Genomic DNA, 10,859 nt, shown 5'->3' with positions numbered 1-10,859 from the left:
TCAACATCACGGAGAGGGAATGGTCTCTTCACTTCAACATCACGGAGAGGTTGTTCGATCTGTAGTGGCGTCCAGTCATAGATCTGTTTGCCACCCGGCACAACAGAAGACTTCAGGTCTTCTGTTCCATCGTACGGGGCCCATGGGCTGCTGCAGAGGATGCTTTTCAGTACCCGTGGGACAACCTCGACATCTATGCCTTCCCTCCATTTTGTCTGATTCACAGGGTGATCAGCCAAGTGTTGGTCACCCAAATCTCAGGATGATTCTGGTGACTCCCGGCCATTTGGTATCCTGACCCTCTAGCTCTGTTCTCCGAGGCACCAAGGGAGATTCCTCCCTGGCTCAGCCTTCTGTGTCAACCCCACGTAGAGCAGTACCACCAGGCAGTGCAGTCCATGTCTTCACGGCTGGCGGTTATCCAGAATCTCTTGCGAGCGAGAGGTTTTTCGCGCCACACAGCAACGGAGATGGCTGGATACCTCAGACAGTCCTCTGCAGAGGTATACCAGGGAAAGTGGGCCATCTTGTGTGGTTGGTGTCGTAGACAGGGTTTCTCCAGTTGGAGCTACTGTTCAGCAGGTCGCGGACTTCCACAGCTTCCTTCGCCATGAAAGGCTATAGGGCTTGCTCACAGGTCTTGTGGCTGAAAGATGGGATATCTCCTCTTTCGAGATTTCACTACTGATGAGCAGCTTGAAAGATCTTGCCCACCAGGGATCTCAGGCCCCGCGTGGGATGACTCTCGCTTTGAGGAGCCTGACTCTGCACTGTGTACAAGCTTACGAGAGTTGTCAGACAGGATCTGACCTCAAGACCTTCTTCCCGTTATCCTGGCACCGGCTAAGAGAGGAGAACTGACATTCTTCCTTCCATGTTAAACACTCAAGGATGGGGGATCAGTTATGCTCAGTTTCGCCCTGGATTTCGTAGCAAAGACTCAGAACCCATCGGTCCTTGATGCTAGGTTCGAGTCTATCACGATCCCCTCCCTAGAGGACTTTGTAGATAATGACCCAGACGAGATGCTACTGTGTCCTGTTAGAGTGCTGCGGCGCTATCTGAAGAAGACTCATCATTTCCAGCCTGAGTGTCAACGACTTTGTTAGCACTGCCTCGTCCAGGAAAGGAGTGTCCAAGAACACGATTTCTTTCTGGCTTTGTGAGATGATCAGGAGAGCGTACTCTGCTGCTGGCAAAGATGACACCAGTGCCATCCGTGCGAGAGCTCTCAAAGTCAGGGGCATTGGTCCAGCCCTCACATTCCAGATGAATCTGTCAGTTCCTCAGGTACTGAAAGTAGGGGTGTGGTCTTGACAGACCACTTTCACTTCTTTCTACCTTTGGGACATTGCCCACAAGTCCTGGACACTTTTTTCTGGGACCTGTGGCTGCTCAACAAGTTCTAGCCATCTGCTCCAATAGGGACAGCCCTGACGTGTATCTCGCCTAAGATGTTCTGTTGTGGATATGAGAATGACTGGCGGAGTGACTGGCCTCCTTTCTTCTGTTTTCTTCTCATCCTTCCTCCTCTTCCTCTCGGGCAGAGAGTGGATTTGAGCCGAGACATACTGGAACTGTGGTCGATGCAGGCAAGTCAACACATCGAGCTCCCGGTTCTATTTTTCCTCTAGAATTATAGAAGCAAACCTGCTCCTTTCTCTAGCAAGGAGAGGAAGGAGACCCTGACAATAGGGCAAACCCAATACTTGTATTTGCCTTATTGTCTCTGACTCTTAAGGTTCATCCTAGCCTATTTTCATATGAGGTTACGTTTCCCTCCCTCATTCGAAAAATACCAGAAATCTGACAATTATTCATGAGTTAAAGTAAATTGTATTTTTCCTAACTATACAACCTTGAGGTCCTTTACATTACATTTGTTCCGACACAACATACAAACCATCGGTCTTTGACATTAGGAATTACTTATAGTGAAGCTGGACACAGCCACTAAACTCTTGAACAAGGTGGTTAGGCAGTAACTACCGTCAGGTAGGCGGGGAATACCCGCCTGCCCGGATGTAAACATTCCAGTTTGCTTTTGGCCATCATGCGTTGCAGACGTGCTTTTGGAGCTCTTCCCTGACTGTCGCGTTTTTATTGTCCCGTGGATCTTTTCTATATTTTTTTATATATTACGCAGTTTGATATTTATTAATATACAAACTCAATGAAGTTGTGATACCCTTGCATGCTTCACCGTTTCAAGGCCTGTGTTTTAGTTGATAATACAAGTATATTTAAAGCGAACCAAGTGGTAATGCTTCTTCTAGTAGCCCTTTATTTAGGTACTGAAGGTGTTCTGTATGTTCGGAGATATTAGATTAGGACATAATATCTTCACTCCCCTACATTGATCGGGACCTAACAAGTTTGCTCCCCTTTTGGGGCTCCCGCCCTCTGTGTACAAGGGCATGACTACTCTCTTTTAATTGTGCTGAGTGTTGTTTTGAACGCTGCTTTCATGGGAGAGTTGCGGTGGGGAGTGGGGTTGGTGGTGTCATCTGTAAGTTTTGGCTCACGGCCCCTTCTTTGGTGGACTCCTCCTTCCTACTCCTGTAGGATCTTCCTTATCTCTCCTTCAGGAGAGATCTCTCTCCTTCACCCTCTTCGCTCGCCTCATCAGGCAGACTGGGAGGGGTTGGGGGTGGGCAGTCAGGCAACTCCTTCTCAAGGGCCTCGCCATGTAGGGCAGTTCCTCGGAGCAAGAGGAATTTCCCACTAATCATCTTTGCTTTTTCTTTCAGGTTGACAGTGAGCATCGTAAGCACAGCAGTAGTTGGCTGGACATCTCAGTTGGGATATCTTTGCATGAAGGAGTCCCAACGTTCATACAGTGTTGCTTCTGGATCACTACAGTACCTGGGTTGAATGGCATAGTCCCACGTGATCATTCCAACTCGTCCCGCCGATGTGGATCATTACTGCTCAGCTGCTGGCCTTCATGTGGCTGCTGTGGCACTGCCTCTGGTGTATCTGTGGTCCATCTGCTCCATCTCTTTCCTGTGTTATGCTCCTGTTGGCTTGGCAACAGTCTCTGGGCGGCTCTTCCTGGTCTCCTGCCGCAGCTGTCCTGATCGTTCCTTTCGCTGCTGGTGACTTCGTGTGACGTTCCTGGCCGTTGCTGTAGCTCCTGCCTTTCGAACCGCTTCTGTAGCTCCTGCATCGGCTGTCCTGATCATGCCTGCCGTTTCTCCTGGTGGTCAGTGTCCTGGGCCGCCTCCATTGTGAACCCTCTTAGCTGCCCTGAAGGTTACGTTGTTTCATGTCCACCATCCTGTAGAGGATGGAGTGAAGATGAAAGAAGTCGCCCTGTGGAAGTAGCCTCTGTCTTCTTCAACGTATCTTCCATTTTGTCTTCTGCTGCCTCTCCCCTTCCTCTCCCGAGGTTCGAGGGGGTCCCAGGAACCGGATAGACCTCCATCGGCCAAAGGAGAGGAAGGCTTCTTTCTTCCCCTGATGCCCTGGAGTTCAGGACTCGCCTCAAGGAGTGGCAGTGGGACTCTCTTGTTTGCTCCTCCCACCTTCGGGCTCGGAACCGATTCGCATGGGCCTGCTGAGAGTTTGTGTTTCTCGGGAACCTCAGGCGCAGACTGGTTTGGCGCCTCCGCTCAGTCCTAGATGTTCCGCCTCTAACGTGGTGCTGCTTCGCGTCATTCGAAATGGGCCCGGAGTGCTCGAGATTTTGTGGAATATCGAGTGTCCCACTCTGGTCTGGAGAGTACTCTCCTCGGCCCAGTTAAGGAACGGTGCGAGAGAAAGGGCCGAGGCACCCAGGTGTCTTCAGTTCTTTCTGCCAGCACTACAGCGCTCCCGAAAAGCGGCACAGTGCTGGTCAGGTTCCCAGCTGCGTCTTGATCCTGTCGGTTCGAACAATTCAGAAGGAGCAGGAAAGAGGATTCCTTCGGGAGTCTCAGGGGACGTAAGGGACTGACTTCCTGACAGACAAGTTTCCTCGCTGCCTCTTTCCTCCTGGGGCAGGAACCAATTTGCACTCTCTGGGGTCTTTGCATTTCAGGTGCCGGTAAGAGCGTGGCCTCAAGAGGCCACGCCCTCGTTGCCAGTCTTAGAAATCTGCGTCTAAGACTGGTTCTGTTCTTGGCTCTTTTCGATTTCTTAGAAAACCGAAAGCAGCTGCTCTCGATTTTTGGGAGTCTCGTAGGTCGCTCGAATTCTACGAATCACGAGTGCTCTCCTGGCAAAAGGCACAGGACGAGAGAAAGTGCTGAGACACCCAGGTGTTCCGACATTGCCCCAGCTGCTTTGTATATTTGGCCGGGTTTCATCCTTGTGTCTGGGTTCGAGCACGCAGATAGCAGACACTCTAAACCTTCTTCTCGAAGGGTCATTTGGTTTCAAAGGACTTTAGAGTTCAGAGCAGACTAGACAATTAAGTAAATTAGCTAAAAAAAATAAGCAACTTAATCTACAAGAAAAAGATAATGAATGAATCAAACACCACATTACAGCAGACTTTCGATACATGTTACCAGTCACTTTGGGAGACGATTGCAAATACTTCCCTATTACATTTTGTTAAACAATAACCTGAGCAGACTACAGTACTGTATTAAAGTTGCATAACACACACTCATTCAGGTGCACACGTTGTCATACACCAAAAAAACAACAACTCTCACTTTCTCTCTCTCTGCTCAAAGTATAAGGTGATATGAAACAAATGATTCTGAATAGCAGCACTGGATAACTTTATATCTAATTTCTCCAACTTATAACAGCATAAGGAGCATCGATATGTATCAAAGATGACTTGCCTCCTTCCTAGCTGTGCAAACATGAAGTCTTTTATATGGATTACCTTTGGTGGCAAAAGTTGGTCCTTTCACTGAAGCTTAATAACAAGGTAGTTGACTAATGGCAGCTTCACTGTCTTCCTTGATGTCATGGACACAAATGGTGTCAGTTAGAGGTGAGATAGTGACAGAATGCAAACATTTCAGCTTTCCAGTCACGTAGGTGAGCAAGGGAAGGGTAGGTAACTCTTGTAACCACTTGTACATCCTGACATGTGTGATGTTGAGGATGACAGGGCCCTAATCCATAGTATGTCTTATTTGCAACTTTACTCTAGGGCCATATTCCAGACAACTTTGCCAGACAACTCATACACCCGCTTGAAGTCTTCCTGGTGTTTCCTGTTACCGACACAGTTGTCAACATTTAGTCTGACATGTAGTCTAGCACACGTGGCACTGTATAATTGCACATGACAGGACAGCAGCACTCTGTCTTTGTTCTCAACTACAAAGTTTCAAAGGGACAGGATCAGACAAGAATCTTATCTCTCGTAAGATACTGACTGGTTCTGAGTTTCTTACAAATTCAGGAACAAACAAGAGTGAGTGCAACACACATCCCTTCGCGTGCCAAGCTAAGTTCGAGAAACCATGCAATTTGCCTTCTTTCCTCACCAATGCTAAGGCTAGAGGACAGTCTAGTCACTTCTCCATACAGTCTCACACTGGAGTTCACATGGTGCCTGGGTGAGAAAGCAAAGGACAAGAGTCACATTAACCACTGGAGAACTGGGTTCTTAGGGCGGGCAAGACTGTTCAAACCTCCTCTATGAAACTTCTACTAAGGCTGAGAGGTCCAATCCTTTCAACTGGAAGACTCAGACAATGGTGAGCATAAACAGCAAAGAGCTTGCCTCAGCAAAGACAGACGAGTCTCCATGATCTGCTGAAAGTGATTCACACCAAAGGGGTCGCCCACTGGTAACATCAATCCAAGCACAAAGGGTAGATCTCTCGACTCCTCAGAAAGAGGATCCCATTCAGTGTACAGCTAATGAAGAGCTGCCAGGACTATCTGATACTTGGGTGACCAGCACTGCTGATCATCCAACTGATCAGGTTCGACAGTGGAAAAGCACTGACACTGAGGCCATCCCAAAGGTGCCAAGTCTTCACATACACAACGAAGGCTATAGTATGGCAAGCAACATGTTGGTGGTTGGGGGGGGGGGATATCTTGATTAGTCATGTGGTGAATCGGTCCATACAAGTGGTTTCCAAAGCTCAAAGCTTTAATCTATTTGTGGGTACAGGAGCCACACCATGTCCATGGCCTGCCCCTGGTAACTGAACTAATTGGCCAACATATTCCGTTTGAGCAGAATATATCTGCCTGACAATTTAAAATCAATGCAATTAATGACCAAATGATATATAGCCTTGGAAACACTCAAAATACTATTATGGGAACTATTTGGATCTTAATGCAAAAAGTTTTGGCAATACTGTACTATAGTATTGTACTTTAATTCCTCTCCATCATCAAAAATAATATCAGAAATGGTCAAATGATGGTCATATGGTTTTTTCCCCATATGAAATATACAGTACTGGCCATGTGAATAATTAGTACAGTATATTTACTGAGAAAAACTTGAAGGTTTGCATAATCTAAGTCCACTGCTGTTGCTCTGAGTGTGTTCTACTGGTTCTTGGGCACTACTTAAGCAAGCTATTGGGTCTATCTCTTATTAAAAAACTACATACCCTTCCTAACAAATTAATCTATTGAAGTAGCCTATCTAGATGTTGTCTAACTGGCCATTTTCACAAGTGTCTACAGTTAATAACGGCTGCCTTGCATGAACAAACTCATAATGGAGATCATATGTGATGTATTTCATATTACTGTATAGGCAAAAGTGCAATGACCCTTTATCCACCTGGAAATTCTTTGCACTGATAAAAGCTTCTCTGGGACTGGGACAAGGGGAAATGTGCGCCTCCTAAATATTTACCTTCCTTCACGGCAAGGAAGATGCCGTGCACAATATATACCATGGATGAATCAGGGAGGTGCCCTCATGCAAGTTGGGGCCCATTACCTTCTAACTTAACTTTTTCTACAGTTTTTGGTTGCTAAAAATTTATATGTTGCCAATATGAACCTGTAATAACCACGTCCATCCAACAGGGGTTACAGTTTTGCCATATTAGTTATGGTGGGGGGGCTGGAATTGTCATACCTAACAAGTCGTAATTTGATGTAGAGCTCTTTTAAAAAATGTAGGTTATAATATCATATCGTGTATTGGCAACTTATAAAATAATACCGGGTTAGGTTCACAGGAATTTCTGTATCATGACTTGGATAAGATCTAGCCTCTGGTGCTTTAGTTCACTTTAGGCTTCAGCCCACTGCCAGGTAAGGACCAGTACCGTGGGCGAGGTTAGCTTCGCGAAGGTAAGATCAGGCTGCATCCCTGTTATTGGCCTCATAAGACATTTGCTTTTCATTCTGAGGCCACCACTGACTGAAGATATGAGCCATGCAGTTTCTCCACTACTTAGGCCTAATGTAGACCATTGACTAACTCTGGGTTCCTAGTCCCCTAGAGTAAAATCACCCTGTTCACCCATAGGGCCCTCCCCCAAAATGCTAACCTATAGAATGGGGCTGCTCAAAATTTTTAGCAATTTGCATAAAAGTAGCCTATGGCCAGAAATGCATAAGACACAAGATAGCCTGTGGACCAAATGAAACCAAATCAGGGGTGATATAAATGTTCCCCATGATGGAATCTAATGAATTCTGACATGTCTGAGGGCTTATTCATTAATTATGTCTTAAAATTCACGAATTTAGATAGACACCATCTTCCTTTGCACTGAATTGGGAGGTGAGGACTCGCCGCATATCTCTGCCGTTTCAAGGCACTTGTCGGCCATATATCGCCACCATATTTGATAAATACTATGGCGCAATTGCAAATAACATTTTAATATAATAATATAATGGTTATTACTCACGCTGGATGCGTATTTCAGCACTATAACACTTATGACGCGAATGTAAACAAACAGTCGGGAGGAGCTCGACTTCCCCGGAGGCGTTCGGTGATGCAAAACCTCACTTTGCCTTCTCTCCTTTTCTTATTAATCTCATTTATTCATTATCTTACCATTCTAAATTCAATAATATACGTTTATTCAACTTTTAAAATTACAATTTTATGGATCTCATACTTTTAAAAGGCGTTTTTCATTTATTGTCGCTAATTACGATCATACTGACAGGTTCCCTCATAAGCAGCTATTGTTGGAGATGTTCAGTAATGCAAAAAGTCATTTTGACCTTTGTATTTTTTTTATAAATAATGTTCACTCATTATTTATCTTCATAAAATTAAATAATAAAAATATTAAAACTTTTTAAAAATACTATTTTATTGATTTAATACTTTTAAATGCATTTTTCATTTACTGTCGCTAATTATGATCACACTGACAGGTCCCCACCTAAGTTGGATTTGTTCAGTGAGGGGAAAAATTAATGTTACCTTCAATGTTGTCATTCGTTATCGATCGTGTTTATTCATTATTTCACTTTAAAAAATCCAATGGTCATTAATAATTGAGGCATCAAAGATATTATCTTATAGACTTCATGCAAATTAAAGCATCTTCCATTTAATGTCGTGAATTACGACCACACTGCCACCCACCCTACAATCTATTTGGTACCTCCAAAAACTTTTTACAACATTTTTAAATAGATATGACGTTATCGGCGTTATTACCCGTCATTATTGTAGTTAAATGACTTATTATTGAATTTGAGATCATGATTTATAATTTATAATTTATAATTTATAATTTATAATTTATAATTTATAATTTATAATTTATAATTTATAAGGGAAACAGGAAATGGAAGGGAAGCGGGTAGGGTGGGTCCTTCCTTGAAGGCTTTTGGTTGCATTTTCATTGACGATTCTTGCGTCTCCCTCTCCCTCCTACCCACACCCCCCCCATCTCCCATCCCCCTGCCTCCTCAACCCCAACCTCCCCCATCCTCCATCCTCCCCCCTCCTCAACCACCCTCCATGGACAACCTCCTCCCCTCCTCTCTCCTCACCATCCTCCCCCATCCTCAGCCTCCTCCTCATCCACCCTCCTCCCCTCCTTCTCCTCATGGACAACCTCCCCTCCTCCTCCTCCCCCACCCCAACCTCCTCCTCCTCCTCCTCCTCATTCTCTCCTCCTCTTCATCCTCCCCTCCTCCTCGCCTCTTCCTCCCCCTCCCTCTCCTCATCTCCCCACCTGCCCTCCTCCTCCTCCCCTCCCTACCATTCCCCATCCCTAGGACACCCCAAGGGAACCCACAGTAGCCCCTAGGAAGAGAGCTAGTAGCAGTAGTAATAAGAGTGTTAATAGCAGTAATAATAACATTAGCAGCAGTAGTAAGTAAGAGAGCTAGTAGTAGTCTTAATAAGAGTGTTAATTAGCAGTGATAATAAAATTAGTAGCAGTAGTAATAATAGCAGAGCTATTAGCAGTAATAAGAGAGTAGTAATAAGAGTGTTAATAGCAGTAATAATAACAACATTAGTAGCAGTAGTAATAAGAGTGTTAAAGCAGCTAATAATAACATTAGTAGCAGTAGTAATAAGAGTGTTAATAAGAGTGTTAAAAGCAGTAATGATAACATTAGTAGCAGTAGTAATAAGAGTGTTAATAGCAGTAATGATAACATTAGTAGCAGTAGTAATAAGAGTGTTAATAGCAGTAATGATAACATTAGTAGCATTAGTAATAAGAGAGCTAGTAGCAGTAGTAATAAGAGTATTAATAGCAGTAATGATAACATTAGTAGCAGTAGTAATAAGAGCGTTAATAGCAGTAGTAATAAGAGTGATAATAGCAGTAATAACATTAGTAGCAGTAGTAATAAGAGTGTTAATAGCAGTATTAATAAAAGTGCTAGTAGCAGTAGTAATAACATAGGTAGCCATAGTAATAAGAGAGCTAGTAGCAGTAGTAATATGAGTGTTAATAGCAGTAGCAATAACATTAGTAGCAGCAGCAATGAGAGTGTTAATAGCAGTAATAATGACATCAGTAGCTGCAGTAATAAGAGTGCTAGTAGCAGTAGTAATAACGGTGTTAATGGCAGTAGTAATAACATTAATAAGCAGCAATAACATTAGTAGCTGCAGTAGTTAATAGCAGTAGTAATAACATTAGTAACCTCAGTAATAAGAGTGCTAAGTAATAATAGAGTGTTAATAGCAGCTAGTAGCAGTATTAATAAGAGAGCTAGTAGCAAGTAATAATAACAAGCAGTATTAATAAGAGAGCTAGTAGCAGTAGTAATACCAGTGTTAATAATAACATTAATACCAGTAAAAGTGTTAAGAGAGTGTAATAACTTAGTAGTAGTAGTAATAAGAAGTGTTAATAGCAGTAACAACTAACAATTAGTAGCTAGCCCAATGTTAATAATAGTAATAACATTAAGAGTGTTAATAGCAGTAGTAATAACATTAGTAACCTCAGTAATAAGAGTGCTAGTAGCAGCAGTAATAAGTGTTAATAGCAGTAATAATAACATTAGTAGCAGTATTAATGAGGAGAGCTAGTAGCATTAGTAATTACCAGTGTTAACAGCAACATTAGTAGTAATAACATTAGTAGCCACAGTAAAAGTGTTAATAGCAGTGGTAATAACATTAGTAGCAGTATTAATAAGAGAGCTAGTAGCAGTAGTAATAAGAGTGTTAATAAGATATCTAGTAATAGTAATAACATTACTAGTAATAAGAGTGTTAATAGTGTAATAATAAGAGTAATAAGCTGCTAGTAGCAGTAGTACTGTCAATGTTAATAGCTGTAGTAATAACATTAGTAGCCTCAGTAATAAGAGTGTTAATAGCAGTAGTAATAACATTAGTAGCAGTATTAATAAGAGCTAGTAGCCACAGTAATAAGTAAATAAGAGTGTAATAACATTGGTAGCAGTATTAATAAGAGAGCAATAATAACAGTAGTAGAGTATTAATAAATAACATCTAGTAGCATTAATAAGAGATCTATGAG

The 10,859-nt window shown here is 43.1% G+C and overlaps 1 protein-coding gene across 1 annotated transcript; it reads left to right on the top strand.

The window, feature by feature from the left end:
- The first annotated feature begins 1,167 nt into the window (after nt 1–1,167).
- On the top strand, nt 1,168–9,964 carry LOC136837944 (uncharacterized). The gene is made up of 3 exons (XM_067102813.1): nt 1,168–1,290; nt 2,751–2,839; nt 9,373–9,964. The coding sequence occupies exons 1-3, from the start codon at nt 1,168–1,170 to the stop codon at nt 9,962–9,964; spliced, it is 804 nt and encodes a 267-aa protein (XP_066958914.1).
- Nucleotides 9,965–10,859: the final 895 nt, after the last annotated feature.

Source organism: Macrobrachium rosenbergii, unplaced genomic scaffold (assembly GCF_040412425.1).
Source record: "Macrobrachium rosenbergii isolate ZJJX-2024 unplaced genomic scaffold, ASM4041242v1 13902, whole genome shotgun sequence".
Taxonomy (NCBI): Eukaryota; Metazoa; Arthropoda; class Malacostraca; order Decapoda; family Palaemonidae; genus Macrobrachium; species Macrobrachium rosenbergii.
The sequence above is the reverse complement of the archived record's forward strand: the minus strand, read 5'-3'. Positions and strand labels throughout refer to the sequence as shown.